The sequence below is a fragment of the Crocodylus porosus genome, unplaced genomic scaffold, assembly GCF_001723895.1.
Source record: "Crocodylus porosus isolate Cpor-Errol unplaced genomic scaffold, CroPor_comp1, whole genome shotgun sequence".
Lineage (NCBI taxonomy): Eukaryota > Metazoa > Chordata > Crocodylia > Crocodylidae > Crocodylus > Crocodylus porosus.
The window spans coordinates 14523383-14544841 of NW_017728924.1; the positions used below are offsets into that span (position 1 = coordinate 14523383).

Here is a 21459-nt window from a genome sequence, read left to right on the forward strand (position 1 = left end):
TTTATATTGTAGATTTCTCGCTAATGTGTTCTTTTGTTTGACTACCATGACAAGTAATGGTACAGTGTTTTCTGTTGAGTGAAGACCACCAGAAGGCCAGAAATAGTTATCCAAAGAGAAAGACATCTCTTAAACCCAGGGCTAGTGGACAAGAGTAACACCTTGTCAGGTCATGATTAAGTCATCAGAAAGCTTTTCTGGGGCATTTTGTACTGGAGCCAGCAACTGGAACGCAAAATCCTGGCCTCCATTAATGTGAATGGCAGAACTCATGTCAACTTACGTGCAACCACAATATCCACAAGGAGCAGTAAAGCCAGACTTCACTTAATTGTATTATTGTAGTCAAAATAAAATAGTCCCCTGCAAGATTTGGTCCCCAAAGAAGTCAGGCAGTGAGTGGCACAAAGAACTGTCTTTCTGGACATTAAGGAGATGGACAATTACAACATGTTCAGAACAACTTCACCACCTTTCCTTTGCAGTCTCTATATAATACGTTGCATTGAACTTCAGATGAATGCTGCACTGCTAGCAACTAGCTGAACGTAGCTCAGAACAGTTTTGATTGCATGTGTCATGTGTACTTGCATTGTTGTTTCAGAAACACAGGTAAGCAACTGAATGAGGACCAAAGAGCTATTCTAAAACTAAATAACGTTGAGAAAACACACTGAATAACTGTGGCTGTCAAATCAAACCAGTATTAATGCTGTAAAAACTGCCAAACGTGGCATCTCAGAGAGAACCAAAGAAGAAACAAAGCAAGAATCAGAACAATAGTTTTAAAATAAACCATTACCTTATAATACCAACAGTGGTGGCAAAAGGCATTGCTTGGAGGTTGGCTACTATCTGGCATTACCTTCTTAAAAAGCTGTCAGCTCCTTTCCAAGCAGGCTTCATTGCTACGGCTAACGGGCCCCAGTTCGCTTCTGATATATGTTTATGTTTGGTTGTCCTTAGCACATAGGTTATATAAGCACATATTTACCTTCTTTGCTTTCTTAAGTCAGAGCTGGAAAGTGCCATTCTACCTGGAAGGGTGCTCAGAGAAAAGACCATTATGGAATTGTCCTTTCATGCCAGAGTAACATGCTAAGCTCTCAAGCGAAGGCCCTGAATCAGCCCAACACGAGCACATCTGTAACCACTGCTGAACAGACACAGTCTTACTGAATTGGGGCCTACAAGTTGATTCTACTTGCTCGACCTGCAACTCTGATTTCTGACCATCAAACTAGATTTAGGTGCTAGTTCTCACATGCCCCTATCCCTGATAAAAGGGTTGCAATCCAAATTAGCCCAGTGTCTCCCAGTCAGGTCTTTGATGCCACCTGTGCAGAGTCAGCGTCCTCACTGGATGATTAGAACATGGTGAGCAGTTCTGGAGATGAGGCCCAAGAATCTCGTGCCCCCTCTTGTTCCCTAGTTGTGGGCTGATAAGAGTAGAGTTGTCTGGTTAATTTGTTTTGCCACTGAAGTCAACCAACGTGATTCTCACTGAACACGAGAAGCAAATCTGTTGAATAGAAAGGTCTACTTTTTATATAGTCACTTCCCAGAATAGTCTTGTACTTGAAGAACAAATAGCCAATGAGTTTTGAGATACCAGCCCACTCAAAGCTCCGAAGTGGAGCTCTTGCTTTAAAATGTTTTGCTTGCAACATGAAAACACAGTATTTCGCTTCTTAGTTTTGCTTTGCTGCTTTCAGAGTAGCTAGCTAAAACACAACCTCTTTAGGTCTGAGTCATGATACCGCTCATAGCTTAATTTAAGTGAGGGTGATCATCGATCAGCTCTTTGTATGTGTTATGCTGTTAACCAAACTCTAGCTGATGCTCCCTGTTCTCACCTGCTATTACTTTCCCTTCCTGGTGACCTTGCCAGTTCTTCACAGCTGCACTGAGCCATCTCAGACATTTTCATACTTGCAGCTCCACGTAGGCGATGCAACAACCAACGCAGACAGCAGACTTCACATTGCAATGAAAAGATTAAACGAGCTTTACCTGAATGATCTAAACGTGAAGGAATTTAATCCAGCGTTTGGAACAAAAATGTTTATTTACTTTTCCCTCTGAGTCACCCCTGAAACTTCTAATCCTCAGTGGCTATGTCAGAATCCAAGGCAATGCCATTTATGGTAAGTGTCCCAAGTGTGCCCTTTACCTTTCCCTCGTTTAAAAAAAAGAAGCCAAAGCTTGACCTTGTAACCCCTTTTTAAAGGCAACTGCAGCTAAGGTCTTGGGGGGGATTCCAGGGAAGCAGGACTTCAAAGCTTCCGATGCCCAGTCTGCACGCATTGGCAGGCTACCTTCCGAAGAGCAGAAGACCCAAGGAGGCATTTCCATTTGGCACTAAGTTAATGGGGCTGACTAACTGAATAGCCAGGACTGCTTTGCAGTCAGCCACAGATGATTCTGCCTGTGGCCTCTGTTCCCCCTTCTTGATTCACTGGATGTTGAACACAAGTCATTTTACAGGCAGATGATGTTAGCACTTACCTGCTGCTTTTCATCTCCAAAATTTTGAACAAACACTCAGCTAATAGGAGTTGAGAATATTCTCCAAGTAAAGTGAAAGGCCAGTCCTGACCTCGCTGTGGCCAAGGGAAATTTTGCCATGGATTTTACAGGGTGCAGGAAGTGGCCATAGGGTGTAATAAAGGCAGGTGAGATGAATCAATGCATTGATTCTAACATGCATGAACTTTTGCTTGTGTCAGTCTTCTTCTTAAGGATCCAGTAGATTCTTAGAACCAACAGATTCCTACTGCAAAAGGATGAAGGGAAGTGCTCGAATCCATCCTAGGAGCCTGTGCTGCGATCTTACTGTTCATGCAGGAAGTCTACCAAGAATTTCTTGAGCTTCTCCTTGAAAAGGGCTCTTAATTTTTTTTTTTCCACAACAATCTTTTGCATGAAATGCATTGTCTTCAAGGAAAATTCTGTCACACTTATTAGTCAATACTGGCTAATGGATACTCACTGGGTTTGGATCCTGACAAGTATTTAAGCACCGATATGCTGGTGACTGGGATGTTATCACAGGGGATGGACCACCACATGTCCTGTTTCTCATATATTTCCTCTTAAACATCCAATACCTGCCACTGCTGGAGACAGGACATTGAGCTAATTAACCTTTGTTTTGATCTGACATGGTGAGTCTTATGTTGAGTGGCCCACAGGGCCACTAAATGCTAACATCATCAAGCACCTGCTTTGCTGAATCTGGGCCTCATGGGGGCCACAGATTTTGGCAGCCTGTTAAGCAGGTCTGTGCACTAAATGTAATGTATTTTCCAAGGGTGTCAGCACCCTGTAACTGCAGCTTCTGACAAGAAAATTAGTACAGATAGACTTACAATTTCACATTTCCAATACATCTGTAGCTCCTATGCCTCGCATAGATTTCAGCTGGCTTCTGCAATTGGCACGATAGAGAAGCATAAAAGGCGTTGGCTGCAATGCTTTTCCTACAATCAAATAATTTCTATAATGAAAATTCCACACACCAGTTGCAGTCAGATGGGTCCCCAGGGTGCTGTGCAGCTCCTGGTAGGAATGTTCCATAGGAAAAAATGTTTGCAACGCTTCAACTTGAAACTTTTTTCTTAACTTAGTAAAAGCAAATGCTAACGTATGGTTTGGGTTTGCCTTCGTATTGTTTCCTTATGCTTTAAAGTTTAAATTTCTCTTCTTAAAAATCTCCCTTGAAGGTACGGCTGAGCCAGCTGGGTGCATGACATCATCAGCTGGAGGCTCCTTTCTCCCTGTTCCACATCAGCAAAGTCCTGAAGATCCCCCTGCTCTAGATAGGTAAAAATAAACCACAAAACTGTTATTCCTCCCCCAGGAACCTGAAGTCTCAAATACTACCCATCTCTTAAACTATTCTACCCTTGGCAAATGGCAGGTTTGAAAAGACCACCACCACTGGAAGGATGTACTGTGGAGGACAGAGAACTAAATGGAGACACCAATTTAAAAGTATTTGTCCATACAGCCAGTTGTGGCAGAATTGGAACAGGATCCTGATGTTGGGTAAAGTCACCCAAAAGAATTTAGGATTATTGACATTGCAGGATATATCATGAGACCACAATCACAGGTGATCTGATCTTATCACTACTTATTTATTACCTGTAGGCCTAGGTTCTTTATCCAGGGATCAGGACCCTGTGGTGCCAGCTATTGTACAAACAGAGACAAAAAACAGTCCCTGCCCACAGTCTAGAATTAAGACAATCAAGAAGAGATGGATGTAGACAGGGGAGTACCAGGAAGCACTGCTGCTTAGCTTGCTATGCCATGGCCTCAGCACACAATCAGCCTAAAGGCGGTAGCATCTTTGTTGGTACCATGACAAAGGAGAGGTGTGAGGAGGACACATCAACCTGGAGGATTATGTATGGCAAGCAGAGCATGGCATGCCAAACCATTGCCTAATTAGGGGAAAAAAACAGTTTTGGAAATGTTAGTTAAATACCTCATTCTTTCTCCTGCCTCTGTCTGCCCTTATGAAAAAGGTTGAGGATAGTAGTTGTCATACCTGCTGTGGTAGATTTACAAGGTTGTCTAAACACAAGACCTAAGGTTCTCATTTTCCTTCCCATAAATAATAAAAATATTTATTACATCCAGCAGATTAATATGCAAGGTACAGCGGGCACACGCTCCTACCTGTTTTGTTGTTAACATGTATAGGCAAGAATCAGAAAAATCTGATAAACATATTTTGTGCTATTCTTAACAGTAATAAGCGGTTATTGTCATTGGATTAGGTTTGATTTAAGCCACATGGATCACTTAGCATTTCACATTTGGTGTCTTATGAAGCAGTATGGCACATATGTGCAGCTGTCAAAGCCAGTTTTTAAAAAATAGCAAACTAAGAACACAAGGTCTTACCCTAAAAAGGGAGCTGAGTACCCTCTTTCTATGAAATCAATACATTAGAGGCAGTCAGCATCCCTCAGGTTCATGCCTTCTGTCTGCCCCAGTCCCACATAGCAAATCTGCTTTACTTTTCACTACATCGCAATTTAGTTAATTTGGTCACCAGGCAGAAGAAACGGGTCTTCTCAGATCTTCCTGCTCATGGAAGATCTCCACAATAACGCGCGATACATTGTCAGAGCATTTGAGACTGAACATCAAGGAAGTTGGCAACTTAGTCTCCCACAGACTCTGTTAAATTGCCTAGGGTGGTCATCATCAGCATACGCCTCACAACTACTGGCTATTTATACAGAAAGTAGCCTCCTCTGAACCCATCTCCTAGGCCATGGTCTCCCTTAGATCCAGGCAGCATGGGTCTTTTGAAGTCATGCTGACCTCGAGTGTCCCACTAGCATTTACTCTGGGATGTATGCTCCAGCTGTTTGTGCTTGGTAGCATGGGAAGGCAAAAACAAATGCTCACGACTTGAATGCAAACATTAATGACAACATCAGCACTGGTGCAGAGCTGGAAAGGGCCAATCTGAGGACAGAACTATTTTCTTACCTGCATGGACTGATGAGGCTGCAGATGCTACATCCTTTTCCAAACACTTAACTGGCACAGCATGGGATTGTTGTCCTGCTGCAAGGAGATGAAACATTAGGTGGATCACTCTCCCCAAAAATCCCATGTTTCATTTATTAACCTTTGTATGTACCATTCGAGAGGTTTTGGTTGCAAGGATCAGATTAGAACGGTTTAAAAAGGGAAAGGAAGTATTTTTCCCTTACTGAACACCTCTTACATGCAGACACACCCACATTACCACACCTAGTTTAGCATTAAAAGTCTTAGCAGAACTGTGCTGAATCTTCATGGACATCTGCTTTCCATACAGAACTCACCATTCAACTTGGAAAGCCCTCCGATACGTGTGGATCTTCCACTGGGTTCAATGGAAGTTGCTATATGTATAACCAAGAGATTATTTACACGGAGATTAAACACAGGGGCTCTCCACGGTGATCCTTATCACACAATTTATTGCAATGAATTGTATTGTGTATGAAGATTTTTGTTTTCATGTCACTAGGAAAGACCTTCCTTGAAAAGTGCACTTTGGCAATTTATGATTGCACTATTTTAGAGCAGAAATACAAGTGCTTATCTTTACGAGCCGTGCATAGGGGTTACTTTGTGGCTGGTTCCAGAACAGGAGCCAACTGGTGAATAAAACAGGATTCAGTAGCCAACCAAGGACAAAGTTTGGGGTTTTCTTAACAAGACTGAACCAACCTTTATGATTTCTCATACTTGGACAATTCATCATCTGTGGTCAAAAACTGGAAAATACAAGCGTGGGCACATGGTAAAAACTATTTAAGTGAAGCGCTCTATCAGGTGAGACCTTCTGATGCATAGATTCTACTTTTTCCTGAACAAAACATGCAAAAGGTAGTTTATACTTGAGAACAAGTCAATGACATGCTCCATTCATAGCTCAGGGCCATCCCATTTGTGAATAACTGGGGGCTGTGTTCCGCACCAGCAGGGGCCTAGTTAGTATGAGCCACAGGCACTTGGGCCATCCCCACATCAGCTCGCTCACTGCACTGCACTGCACTGCACTGCAGGCTGCTTTGCCCCTGGGGTGGGAGCAAGATGTAAAAGCCTAGGGAGGAGAAGCAGCCTAGGGAGGAGAAGGAGCCTAGAGCCTCCAGCTGCAGCAGAAGCCAGAGCAACAGAGGGAGCAGCAGCCAGGTAGGAGGCCCCCAGGGCACCAGCTGGGTAGCCCTGAATTTGCGCTTCATGAACCTCTGTGCACCCTTAGAGACTCCAACACCAAGGTTAAAAAAAAATGCATCCCAAGGCACATGAATGTATTTTGGTCACTTTATTAAATGAGATATTAAATAGTTTAAGTTTCAACTACTAAACAGCACTTTGAATGGTGAAAACACAGATAGTATATTGTCATACTTGAATGCTTCTTTTCTTTAAAAACACATTTCCAGTCCTTATATATATTACAAAACAGCCTTATAGGAAGAGGTGACATCTTTTCTACAGTACTTAAGATATTTAATACAGAACTGAAAAGCCGTCTAATAGAAACAAAGGCAAGTCTTCACAGCTGTATGATTTCAGCAGCCAAAGCTGGTTGATGGACTGAAACATTACTATACAACTGGGACAAAACATATACAATATCACGATACTAAGCAAAAACGCTTTACATCCAAAGGAATAAACAGGTTACAAAATGTGGAGAATTTAGCAGGCAAAAGTGTATTACAAGCAACATTTTTATTCGTCATCTTAAGCCATTTCAACTAGTTAAAACATCTAAAACAAATATAAAAATGAGCTTTTTAATATCTTACTGATGTAATGTTCTTTCTTTAAATATTTGTTAAAGCTTGATGTTATACTCAAAGCACATATGCAGCTAAAATGTCAAGTGAGAAACATGTATGCAAAGTGGTCCAAGTTTTATTTCAATGCTTCTTATCTCTGATATCCTCTTATGCATTAGTCTTCTGTTATCCATAGTTTTGTCCAGGATGAAAAAATGTGCCTTTAAATGTTGCCTAAAACTTCCACATTTAAGTCTTTGAGCGAGTTATTGTAAAACTCCATTGAAAATTCCCAGGTCTGGTAGAACAAATTTCTTATTCATGACACGTAGGAATATCAGTGACAGTTGCCCAGAGAACATTTGCCTTCAAACGTTTGTCTCAAAGTCTCATTTTTTCATTTCTTTTCAAGTGAATACACCTTCTTTTTTTGGCTCCCCTCCCCCAGAATTAAAAAAGTTTAATTACAGAGCTGACAGAGCGCTAGAACATACCGATTTTTGTTGCAGTGTCTTGTCATGAAGAATCCAAAGTAACAATTTGGTTAGCTGGTTTTACATCAGATCTAAAACTCTACTCATAGCATAAACCAAAATTCAATCACAAACTGAAGTCTCTCAAGATTTACACATTTAGATGCTAAACCACTTGTCCATTCAGGACATAAAAACTCGAGAAAATCCTGCATGAATAATTCCAGAAATTAAATCAGTTTTAGTTAAATGTCAGCAAGTTGTATGAGTTCAGTGATATCTAGAGCAAATCCCTCCATCCAGCTCTTCTTTCCCATGAGTTTTCTAGCTGTTGTCAATACTCAATACACCATCGCCTCAAACGTTCCTGTCATTTAATGTTACTCCCACGTTCTATAATTTTGTTTTTAACAAAAATAGTATCAACCAAACTACACGCAAAGAAAAGCCCTATTTATGTGTGTATAATTAGATCATCAGAAACACACAGGCTGTACTAATAACCGATTAAGATGTGCCTAAGGAGGATGTTAAGGATAAACCAGAAATTTACCTCTGGTCTAGATTAAAATATTAATAGTAACAAAAAAGGGTAGAACTATCACACTTCTGTACTAAATTATGTTCTTAGGAAAATAACAGGAGGTCAGGGAGGGGGGAGGAGAGAGTGACGGCCAGAGATCTTTCTCTGGAAAGGAAGAACTACTCCACAATTCTGGCAGCCCTAGAAATGGCTGAAGCACAGTTCATTGTATGCATTTAAAGTCAGCAATGGTTCTGTTGTTTTGATAATGTTTAGAAAAGAGGGTGTGACCCTAATCACCATCGCTACTTTAACCCCCAAAATACCAGGAATTTGATTTTCTTGGCCCAAATCCCATTGCCGGCAACGGGAAGAGACACTAGCACCAGCATCAAGGAGTTAACAGAAATGTGCTTTGTACTGAAGTCAGCATAGAGCAAATTAGCATGTGAAGGATAAAAACCTGTAACCTTAAGTTGACCAGTTGTTATTCCATCACAGAAAACCGAAAACAAAAGGTGGCAGAAGACCGGAGTTTAAAAAAAAAAAAAGTTTCTCTTCTCCAGTCGCGGATTAAGGCTGTATACACAGTTTCAGGATAACTGCATGACCCAGACATTTCAGAGCAGTAGTATTTAAGAATATTGCACTCAGTTCTCTCAAGATAGTTTTCAATTCCTTTGTTTTATTCAGCACAAGTGATATTGTGTGAGTCCAGACATCAGTCAAAAGGAAATTAGACTATTTCTTCTGGCTTAACACTCCGACTAATTTAAAAAAAACGGGCAAGTAGAAAAGTATTCCATAATTTGAGGAATCAACTCTAATCAAGAACTCAGCTGTGTACATGTTATATAATGGCATACTGAAATATACAGATCTGTATTCTTCCCTAAGCCTCTCAAATCTGGTAATATTTTTATGGCTACTAAAAGCAAGCGTAGGAGTTTAGACAGGAAACCTGTGGAGCTGCTACTGTTATGGAAGGACTTGTTTTCACTGAAAACAATTTGATATCTCCTGTACTCAAAACATGTAAGAAGATTCTAGGCAACATCACTGACAAATCAGAGAAAACATTATGTCCTATTTAAACAAAGCTGAAACACTAATATGGAACATGGCATTTAAGGGGACCAACCAAACTATTTATACAGTTGAGTTCTGTTAAGCCATTGATTCCTAAAAAAATAAAAGTTCTTTCTCTGATTTTAACAATCCTTTAAGCTTTAAGTGCAAAATCACATTTATTTCCCTTGGGAAGGTCCTGGATTTTTGCCTCTCATTGGGGGTGGTGCACGTTGCAGTGGCGGTGGCTGCATACCACCCGAAACGGACTGATACATTCCTCTCATATCTATTTGTTGGTAGTTGGAAGGATTCATAATTAAATTTGGAGGCTTTGGCATCATAAGATGACTCATTGCTGCTTGTTGATAAGACATTTGCTGCTGTTGCTGCTGATTGTACTGCTGCTGTAGTCTTCTGTTCATAAGTATCCTCTGAACACAACTGATTAACTGTGGAGGGAAAGTAGAGCTGTTACAAGTGCATGACCTGTCTCAGTGCAGTAAGTATCAAGTTCAGAGTTAAAATCCATTTGCTAGGGGTACCATGGGTGAAGGAAAAAGCATTATTGTTATCACCATCACTAATGCGATGGCATTCACAAGCTGATTACTGTAGAAACCAGTTAGTAACACCATTTAGGGCTAAGTCCTCCTAATGACTTGCCTATTGTATTGCAGGCAGCATTTTGTTAGTTGCCATGGTGACATGCACTATACTGTGAAATTACTCCTATGTATTAGTTACTGCATTTTTGTCAGGTACCATATATTATCCTTTTGAATATTGTACAGCTTGATTGACAAATAAACATTTAGTGACAAACGCCAAAAGGAGAAAACACTTCCCAAAGGAGTAATGCCTACAAAGAAAGGTTCCAATTTCATAGAACAGCTTAAACCCACAGAACTTGTCAGTGCTTCCTAAGTAACGTGCACGCTTCATTTGGTGCCAAAGCTCAGAACTTCGCAGTAACTGGCAAAGGACAGTGGGAAAGTCTTCTAAAGGCTCATGTTGGCACGGGATCTCTTTGGATCCTCCTTGTAGGAAGATGTGAGGCATGTAAGAGATTATGCACTTGGATTTGTTTTTCAGAACTATATAGCTGTAAACGGGACAAGTTATGATGTATGCCTATAAAATATGCACACTGCAAGACACCTAGGGCTGATAACAGTGGTGTAACTAAGGGGGAGTGTGACTGTGGTGGCAGCCCAGGGCACTGATGGGGGGATTGGGGGGAGAAGAGAGGCTGCAAAACCCCCCCCAAAAAACAGTCAGCATTGCTGGCGGGATCCACCCCCGCTGCCCAGGGCATCAAGCTGTTTTAGGATAACTAGTTTTTGTACAAGTCTGACCCCACACATCCTGTCTAATGCCAGGTTTTTAAATTTCTTTAAGCCACTGGCCCTCTAACATTTCACGTAAAACACCCGAAAGGAACATGTTTTGGAGACTACTTCTCACTTCATGAGACATCTCCTCAAATAGGAAATAAACAATGCAACACTACCACATTGCCCAAACCAACATGTCCTGGTATGGTGGAAGTTACGCTGATGGTTATTACCTGGCCTATGAGACCAATAAGCCAGCATTCGATATTGTATTGGTTAGAGTAGCTGACACCCACATGGCCCGCCCCACATAAATGCAGCTATCAAAAACACACTCAGATTTCTTACCATCTGCTGTTTTGTCAGGACATCATTGTACAAGGCTTCTCTGCGCTTCACGTCCAGCTCTTGGCTTGCCTGTCTACTTAGGGCCAAAGCCTGTACCTGGCTCTCCGTCAGGGTCATATTATCCTTCCACTGAAAAGGAAACATGACTAATGTAATTTTGGTGGAAAAGTAAGAGCAAACCAAGTAAATGCCTGTGCGCCAGAGGCGAGTCCAGTGAAGGCTCTAAAAATGCATGGTTTTAGAGCCTGAACCCAAAGTTACCCATTCTTTACTCTTACCAACTCAGATAATGCATTTCTAAATGTTGTCTTTTAAAACAAAGGGGATGGGGAAGAACAGAGGGAGTACTCTTCTGTGGAGCTTACCTATTACTCTCCTATGGACAATGCAGTATTTTTACTGTATGACAAGTAGCACCGACAAAGAGTGCCTGACCAATTTGCTGACACTCCAAGACTACTATGGACACGTATACTATTGCCTCACTGCCGTTAATTAGAAGTTACTACAAGTTATGCTAATGGAGAAACATTATTTGACAGACTTGTATTTTAATTTAAAAATAAAATTACAATTCACCACCCAACAAATAATCATTTTTTCTTCCATACTGCTCAGTATTTTCCCAGCTTCTAGCCAAGTGTGAGTTATATCAATCTTACTTACTATAGCTGAGATAATATCTTCAAGGGGCTGAATTCTTGCTGCAGTTACACTGTTGGTGGCTTCTACAACTTTCTCTCTTCCTTGATTAATGAGGTCCTGAGAGATGAGCAGAAAACAAATTATAACGGGGAGGTGCAAAGCAACACATGCCAACACATTTAGAAACCCTTTTCACCCCCTATTTAAGCCAGCATACTTTAACCTTTTTACTATACCCCACAAATGAACAGTAACATGAAGGAAAAATTCATACATGATTAGAGCTTGGATTGCAGTAATGAGAGAGAAAATATTAACAGCAAACGTAAATCTCAGTTTTAAAATAACAGCTTATTAAGTGGTAGCTAGATTATTAAAGTAGTACTAAACTTGCAGCTATACTTTTTGTAGCATTGCATTATTTATTTTGACCATCACTTATCACAATTATAACACACTATGTGCATGTCAAACATTATTACTTGTTTTAATGTTACTAATGTGGTTGTATCTACAGTCAAGATTCAGTGCTGCTAATGTGTACACAAGTAAAATTTTCAGTGAAACAGTAGTTACTTTAAAAAAATGAGACACTAATCAATCAGGGGACACTTTCTTGAATACCAGGGTATTTAAGAATTACATTAATTATCCATTTGTAACTTGATGAAAATAATTAAAATATGCTTAAGGTAATATAGACACCTTATGCTATTTAGATTCGCTGCCTACCTCCAGCTGCTGGTTAGACATCGCTGACAAAGCTCCCAGATTGAAAGGAATATATGGGGTTTGAGTGTTGTAGTTGAGATGGGGCATATTGGTCCCAGTTGGCATGTTGAAACGCATGGTCAGACCCTTGGAAACAAAAGGAATATGTATAGTAAGGTACTGCACATCTTCATTACTAACTCTGGTAAAAACTATAAAACTATAACACTTTGAGAAAACAAGGTTTTTTTTTTTTTGTTTTTTTTTTTTTTACATATAGGCCTTACTACTAAGGCTTGAGAGAAATTTGAGGGTCCAGTTTATGTGCATGTGTTTGATATAAACACAATAAGAGAAGAAAGATTTAAATATTTGGCCAGTATGATAGCAGCAGATGTAGACAGCAAGAGAAACACACTTATCAGAATTAGTAAATCAAACAAAGTCTTCGTATCACTTTGAAAGACTATGAAAAGGCAAAACCGAAAACCATACTTTAAATATACATCAATATGGAAACTGAGCTACTGTATGCATCTGAACATTGGAGGAGGATTTCTAAGATCATGCATACGTTAGAAATATTTCAGAAAAGCTGCTGGAGGGGAACAATAATAATATTTAGACCTGAAAAAGTAATGAATGAAGAGGCATGAAAGAAAATTGGCTTAATGATCTATGGCTAAATATGTAAAAGAGTAGAGCTCAATATCGCTAGGCATACATATAGAAGGGAGAATGACACCTTACCAAATACAGGCTTAATGTGGGAACAATCATGGAAAAGAAAAAGATGACCCAAGAGAATGGAAAAGAACAAAGGAAAGAAATGAAGGAGTAAAGCTGGAATTCCATCACGACAGCCACCACTAACTGCCAGATGGAGTGCTCTTGTTCAGGCCTTACACAAGTCTACAGTGAAGAAGGCTAACATAACACAATCCAGCATGCATACTGCTGGATCTATCTTGTTAAAACCTGCATTTTCGTGTCTTTGATTTTGGCAAAGTACTATGAGATAGATAAAGTATTACGTATTTTGGCTAGAAAAACACCCATTACTACAGAAGCAACAGAGCAAGGATTTCCGAAATGAATGAATTGATGGAATACAGAAAAAACTGGATGAACAGGATCAACCTGCCTTGAAAGAAATACTGTACATCAAGTTCTAGTCACTGAAAGACCCCTTGCAAGGAATAGGTTTCAAATATACAATCCCATAGTTGAAGTAAACATAAAAAAGATAAGATCAAGAAGTCACTGAGGCAGAAGAAAAATCCCCCAAATAGTCAAACAAAATACATGGCAAAGCAAGAGACAGGCATGCCTGGCTGCAAAATGCTAGCAAAATACGCAAGCATGCTTCTCTTCCAAATTGTGGGGACCCTTGATGACTGCAGGGCCTGAACAGGGGTGGCATAGCAACCATGGCTCTATACAGAAACAAACAATTCCACCTCTTGCTAATAGCAAAAAATTAATACTTGTTTTTTCCCCTTAAAATATCTGAAGTGTGTGAGCCAATACAGTAAACACTTTCCTTTAGGATACACAGTGAAATACTGTGCAAGAAAACAACTGAACAAGCCAGATACAATAGGAGTTTTCACAGGCACCACTTATGTCATAAAGCAAACCCCTATGTAATTTTAGCCAGAATATCTATGTAATTTTAGCCAGTGTTAATTCTGAAGAGGAATTATCCTTTTCCTGCATCTTTAAATGAAGTCAAGTCTTACATATCACAATTGTTCTGCTGAGCACTTGTCTTGAAGTGGGACAGGAACAATATTTCTTACAAAATGTCCAGACTAATTCTGGTCTTACTTATCCCTCAATAAGACTGTTTTCTTTTCTTTTCAATTTTTTTTCTTGGGGGGAAGCAGGGAAGGGACAGAGGTGGAAGGGATATCAGGGTTTGGTTTAAATGTCAAACTCATTTTTTCTCCTTTTTTAAGCAACTATTAATAGAGCTAGAGACTTTCCTTATATTTTCAAAACACAGAATTATAAAGAGCTCCAGTTAGAGTTTAACATAAAATGTAAAAACTACAAATCAAAAAAAGAAAAATGGTAAAATGTGCTAAAATCAAACAGAAGTAGCTTGAAGCATACACACATAAAAGCCTAGAACAAAATGGCAAACCACAAAGGAATTTTTTCATACCTCACAGTTTGCTTTCAGAGAGGTGGTATTTAAACTTATTGTTTCACAGAGCATTACTCAGAACCTCAAGCCTACCACAGAGCTATTTTAAAAGCTTTTTAAAAATTACATTATTTTTAAAAGCTAAAAAATGTAAAAAGCTAAAAACATTTCACAGATATTATTAAAGCTAATGCATCCAACTTTACCTTCTTCTCAGCTTCATACTCTGCCCAAGCTGCCTTCCTTTCTTCTTCAGTCAATTCTTCTTCCTCTTTGTGGTCCAGGAGTGAGTCATGTTCATGGTAGCCCACTATGTGTTCTTTATGGATCTGAAGCAATTCTGCCAAAATTGTATCCTGTTTAAATGAAAAAGTATAATGAAATTTAAGTCACTTGTTAAATATTTGGACAGTAGCAGTGTTATCACAGTGTCTTTGCTGATGATATGAAAGGTATACTGATAGTCACCAACAAGACCTTGCAGTATTTCACAGATCAATAAAATTAAAATAAATTTAAAAACAACAAAAACCACACATGAAATATTCCTCATAAAGAGGGAAATGGAGAAACAACCAAATGCAGCAAATGAGTCAACTCACTTAAAGCACTGCATGCACTCAAATGCCAGTGAGGATGGAGGCTTTATAAGACCCTGAATAGCATGGAATGGACTAAACCAGGGCAGGCAATTATTTTGGGTGGAGGGTTGCTGATAGAATGGCCTGGCGGGCCACATCCGGCCCCTGGGCTGCATTTTGCCCACCTCTGGACTAAACTAATTCTTATAGAGATGTTTGCTCTTTGCCCCCTAGAAGGAAGCCTTGGTAATATTCTGTAGTGAATCTGAAGCCCCTTTGATGTGTTTTATAATTTAAAAAGTATTTAGGCCCAAACTGTAGGTTGTGACCTGACACTGCAAAAAATATTTTCGTTTTTATAAAGTCAGAAGCCAACTGAGAGCCATGTTCTTCAAAATGGCAAAATGAGCTTTGGGATATATAATCTCTAAATGCTCAAGTTAAATAGACCACATGTATGGGCTCCAGGCACAAGATATGGCCAAGAGGCCCTACTCTATACATTAGACTTATTTTCATTGGAACAGCATTCCAGAGTCATCTAGGTCAGCTGTTCGCAAACTCTGTTGCAGTGGGCTAAAATTACCCGGCTTGGATCTGAAATGGACTGGCACTAGGACCCAGCTGCTGCCACTGTTTCTCCCTACCGCCTGGCTGTGGCACAGGCAAGTTGCTGCACTGCCTGGCCGTGACAAAGCCCCCTGCCATCTGTCCACAGCACGGTGCCCCGGCTGCTCAACTCCCTTGGTACCACCCCCCCCCGGGTCCACAGGCCCAATCCAATGATTCTGAGGACCATACACTGCTGACCCCATGACCTAAGGAACTTCTCTTGGTGTTGGAAGAAAAGTTATTCTCCTTTCAGGATTAACAGAATACTATTTCTAGAGCTAGCTGCTGATTGGACAAAAAAATCCACGTGGTCAGAGAGAAGTATTTCTTCAGCATTTCCAAGGCCAATTTTTTGAGGATGCACCTGCACATGCAATTAAGAAAAGCTCCAACACAACAACATCAATTGCAAAACTTGTCAGAGGACCAGACCATGGGTTTGACTTCACTGCACTACTTGGGCCACTCCTACCAAGAATTACATACAGTGCCTACAGTAGGATACAGACAAAATAATGCGTTTTTCTGCAGCAGGTTTATTATTATTATGGTTAAAACTAACTCCTAGAGACCACAATAAAAACAGTGGCCCAACTGTGCTAAACACTGCACAAACATTGAGCAAGGGACAGTTCCTACCCTGACAATCTAACAACCTAAGCAGATTAAAGATGGGAGAAGAGAGAGATTATGTGACTTCTACCCATGAACCTAAAGGAATGCTGAAGAGCCAGGAACTCAGCCTAGATCTCCTGGGTCCCAGCACAGTATCCTACTCACAATTGCTACACTACAGAAACCAAAACTGATCTGAACTCTCAGAAGCACAAAACCAGTTGTTTGGTTTGTTTTTGTTTTTTGTAGAAGTCAACCTCTTTGTTTCATCCTTATGCCATCACTTGGTCTCTTCATGTCTAAATCAACCCTTTCTCCTCTAGCCCCTGAGGAGCAAGTTCTGCATTACATCTGCCTGACTAAAGGGTGAAAGAAACAAAATCATAGGATTCAGAGGGAAATAGGGGTTGTGGTAATAGGATGCATACAAAACATCTAAGGGAGGTGGGTGAAAAAGTCCAAAAGAGATTACAAAATTAAAATTAAGTTAACACAGTAAAAGCTCTCTCAGCATACTGCAGCCATATATCAAGTGTGCAGAGGGTTCTTAAGCATGCATATGCATTAGTTTCTATGGTAACACTATTATTGAAAACAATCCTGGAATATAATCCATATTCACTTGGCCCATACAGTCATCAAAATGTGGTTTAAATCACATTCAATTGTGTATATTTGATTTCCTTTGTCCAAGCTTTATTTTGTATTAAATAGAGTGATGAAGCTTGAAAGCCGAGATAAGGAAGTTACTCCAATTTGGTTTTCTTAAATGCTTTCACATCGAAAAACTGATTAATTCAATTCTACACAACAACATTTAGCGAAAAAAGTTTACTGAGTGTAATTAATATACTTGGAGTTTAAGAAGGCATTTAACAGTATGGTTTATAGGGTCTTAAAATTGTATCAAATGGCAAATCTGGATGAGGATTTGAAAACAAGATTTTGACAAATTTTCTGAATGTAAAAAAATGTTTCTTCTACCTGTCATTTTAGGCCTTCACAGAACTACTAAATGCAACTAGGAAATAATTATACCTGAAAGAAAACTCACTCCTGGTGGTATACTACCTATCACCAAGTCATAAGATAAATATCTCCCACAGCCAGTCAGTAAAGCAGCAAAGGAATTATTCTGGAATTAGCATCCTTTTTTAAAATTTACAGTCTCTTAGATTATATAAAAAATGCAGTTACTAATTTCCAAACTAGTGTTCATATATTACAACCTGCTGCTAAAGATATACTGCACCCAACTGAAAAAGGACAATCATTTCAATCTGATTTTCTGATCTCCATTACAAGGCCTCTACTGATTCCAGCTTTTATTTAACAGGATAAACCAAAAGAGTGGCTTCAAGTCATTATGATCCCATTTTTTTGGGCTGGGGGAAACAGGAATTAGAAAGTGCACATTCATGTCAGCTCCAAAGGGGCACTGTGAAGTAGACCTGATGCTTTTGAGAACCTGGGTTCAAGCAGCTTGCTATTCTCCATCTACCCTTACATCACACCAACCTGTTTGGGGAGTCTATCATCACTGGCCCTGAAAAGGTAGAAGTAACAATTACTGAAGTTTTCGCTTCAAACATGCCTGTTTCAAAATGAAAAGGCCAGGCCAACAATTGGTGCTTTTGGTGAAAAAAAATCTTTTAACAGTCATTTTAACATGTGCTAAATCTCTCTCCCAGCAGATAATTCCTTGGGAGTTCAGTGTAAAAAATTTGAGACTCTATTTAAAACAGTATGATAGTCCATAAATCGATTTATTTAAAAAGCACTTGACATCCATTTCTGAAAAACTCAGGGCAAAGCAAAACATAACATCTAAAATACAATAAAAATCTATTAAACTGAGAAAACTCTGTTTAAACTATCTCTTCCAAGGAAAGATAACAACCCCTTTGGCATTCTCCAATGTGCTTTTCAACCTTTTAATCTGCTGCTGTGCAAAACGAAAAACGCTTTGAAGTACCTAAAACTTTAGTCTGGATTAGATAACAAGTCATCAGTGTAACAGAAGTCTACACAAAACCCACTGCATGTATAGTAATTATTTCTATATTTCTATCAGCTCATTTTGAACAAGTGATTAATCAGCTCTAGAGCACCTGTTACACATTTTTAGACTGATACAGAATTTTTGAAGGACTTTATTTGCAAGGTTGCAGAGATAGTAGAAGGCTAGAAATCTGCTTTTAATTAGCAGAAGTGAAGATTAAATTTAACAATTTAGGTATACTACAGTATAGCAGTATTACTGTGACCAAAAAGGCCAAGGGCTGACTTCTAGGCTGCACTTGTGGTGGGGAACACTGGGGAGGGGGAGGAAGGGGTCAGTGTGAACATGCTTTGCTATAAATAGTTTCATAAGTAGGACACACAGATGCCCCTTGCACCCCAGAGGAAGACAGCAGTCTGAGCCTAGCAGCAAGGCCTGGAGATTGCTCCCTGATTTGTTCCCAATGACGTTGTTTCATTTTATTGGGTGAGTGATATCCCCAGGTTAATACTATAGTTCTGTAACAGTTTTGAGTGTGGCTGGCTGCCTTGGACGGGGGAAAAAAAAGTGAGACTCAGAGAGCTGGGGAGCAAAGAAAGTCCCAGGGCAGACAGTAAAGAGCGCAGAAAGAACAGTCCAGATAGGACAGAGTGGAGTGCAAGGGAGGACAGAGGGAACTGTACTTGCACAATAAAGACAGTTGGTTTGGAGTGAAGCTTTCTGCTGTACTGCTTGGGACATCGGCACTAACCCCTGTCCTCTCCCTCTTGAAGCAGGAAAAAACCCCTTTCGCAGCTGATCAAAAAAAGGAGCTCTGAAGTGGGGGTACTAAAGATCACCAGAGAAGCCAGGGACAGAGAACAGCCAGAGTCTTGAAGCCAGAGGATTGCTTCTCGAGAAGCCATGCTAGGGCTGGTCTCAAAGGGTGCTTGGGGAAAAGGAAAGAAAATAAGATTTCTTCTTGGGGAGTCCTGTAGCAGGGTTTCCATCAAACGCGGCATGATCTGTGACAACCGCATTTCAGGGAACCAGACCCTTAATCTGAATAGGAGTGCTGGAGAACTAGTCTTTGTAATGCTCCAGGGCAGGGGTTTTCAACCTTTTTCAAGGAGTGTACCCCTTCTGGGTACACTTCTGGTGGAGTGAAGGGGGACAGTATTAAAGGGGACTGAGTCTTCCAAAATCCATGTGCAACTCTTGACTACCTTATAACCAAGATATTCCAAAAGTCTTAGGAGTTGCGTCATCTTAACTATTCTAGAACAGCAACAAAATGTTATGTGTCAGTTCAGTCCTATTAAGTATGACTCCAAAAGATGGATGTAGTATTATAATAAAAAAGACAAGTGCAATATGAGTTAAGTACCTAAATCCCTTTAAAAAAAAATCTGGTCTTATATAAATAACAATTCCGATATTAAACTGATTAGCATAATCTGTGCTTTGGATAATTATATTCTGAGCAATTATCTTAAAGTTGTGACATCAGATTCCAAACTTCTCTTATTTTGTTATGTATGAAGGGTCTGCTTCGTCAAACCTTTGCTCCCATGATTAGTAGGTAACAAGATGACAATCCTGTTTGAATCACAATACTAAATTGCAATGCGCCATGCAATTTTTAAAATCAAGGTCTTTTTTTTTTTTTTTTATAGCTGTTTGTATAGAAGTTCACAGTCTACAGGGCTAATCCAAATGGCATTGAAGTCAGAGCAAAGATTCACATGGACATCAGCTGGTTCTGGATCCAATCCTGACACTGACATATTACACATTTATCAACTAATATACTGATTTAGTAATCATACCAAAATTCCTCCTTTTATGGTCATTTTAGTAATATGAAATATTTCTGCACCAAAATTTCACAGAGGAGATACCAGTCATAAAGGATTTATAATGCCAAAAGACAAAACCAAAAACCTTAAAATGTTATGGTCAACTTTTCATTTCCTTCCCAGTAAAATACAGATAAGTTAAAGTTAAACATGTTAAATATGTTAAAGGGCTTTACGGTGAAAACTCTAAACACGGATGTATGTTACACTGTAAAGGAATATTTTTTCATTCCATAATACTTAAGGAAGTAAATATTTAACCACAATTAATGTGCATATAGTTAGCTGCCAAACACTTATAATTCTGTTTTTTTGCCATGAGGATCTTGTATTTGAACAACACTACTAATTTTTTTCCTACAAATTGCATTTTCTAAGAAAACTGACCTGTGCCAGAGTGTAACAAGATATGCATGCTAAGAATATGTGGAATGTTAAAATATGGCCCAAGCTATACAACACTGAAAACATGAAGAAAACGCATGCAATTTTTGATCACCTAACCTACACAAAAGCCTAATTCTATGCTTTCCAAGCAGTCTAAATACTTCCTCCTTATGTTTAAAGAAAAGGAATATATAAACAAATCATCAACTGCTCAAACTAAAAGTTACAAGAAAGGTTGAACCTTAACAATGGAGTCCTGAGTCATCAATCCCTTATTATTATGAGACTCCTTCCTGAAAAGCTAAAAGATCCCTACCATTGGGTTTCATCAGGTCAAGAATGAATACTTGGTCTGCAGTCATCAAGCAGAAAGTCTGCTCATGGGAAAACATTAAAGAGGAAAAAAAGATGATTAATCTGTGTTTAGATGGCTGTGGAGATGAACAGAAAGCATACCACCCAATCCCTATCCTGGTCCCTCTCTCAAAAAACAAACTCTAATGGTTTAGACAATTAATTTCAAAATGCTTACATTCAACATTAGTTCATGTACATGGGTATTGGGGAGTTATTGTCCTGGATTCTATCTGTTGTTCCACATATTGCTTTTAGTATGTTTAAATGATTTTATTGCGATGCAGCTCATGCCAATGCTAAGGATTACAGAGGCAAGTTTCTTATCTTACCATCTGCATGGTAATAAAATTGCACAATGACATCATTGTTCAGAAAACTATGCTTTGAAGAAATGAAAGCTGAAGAGGTCTGAAAACAAGGGAGGGTGTGTGTGTGTGTGGGGGGAATTATACCCAAACCTGTAAAAAAAAAAAAAAAAAAAAAAAAAAAAAAAAAAAAAAAAA

At 39.5% G+C, this 21459-nt stretch overlaps 1 protein-coding gene across 3 annotated transcripts in view; it reads right to left on the reverse strand.

Annotated features, from left to right (window-relative positions):
- Window positions 1-6829: 6829 nt before the first annotated feature.
- ATRX (ATRX, chromatin remodeler) overlaps window positions 6830-21459 on the reverse strand; it is a 146510-nt gene continuing 131880 nt past the window's right edge. For 2 of the 3 annotated variants that reach the window (XM_019540377.1, XM_019540376.1), the window contains 5 exons: window positions 14771-14920; window positions 12434-12559; window positions 11723-11818; window positions 11057-11185; window positions 9551-9823 (listed from right to left, as the gene is read on the reverse strand). In XM_019540377.1, coding sequence (XP_019395922.1) covers window positions 9551-9823; window positions 11057-11185; window positions 11723-11818; window positions 12434-12559; window positions 14771-14920 — 774 coding nt within the window. Of the gene's footprint in view, window positions 9824-11056; window positions 11186-11722; window positions 11819-12433; window positions 12560-14770; window positions 14921-21459 lie in introns of all 3 variants that reach the window. The other variant, XM_019540375.1, reaches the window with a different exon arrangement.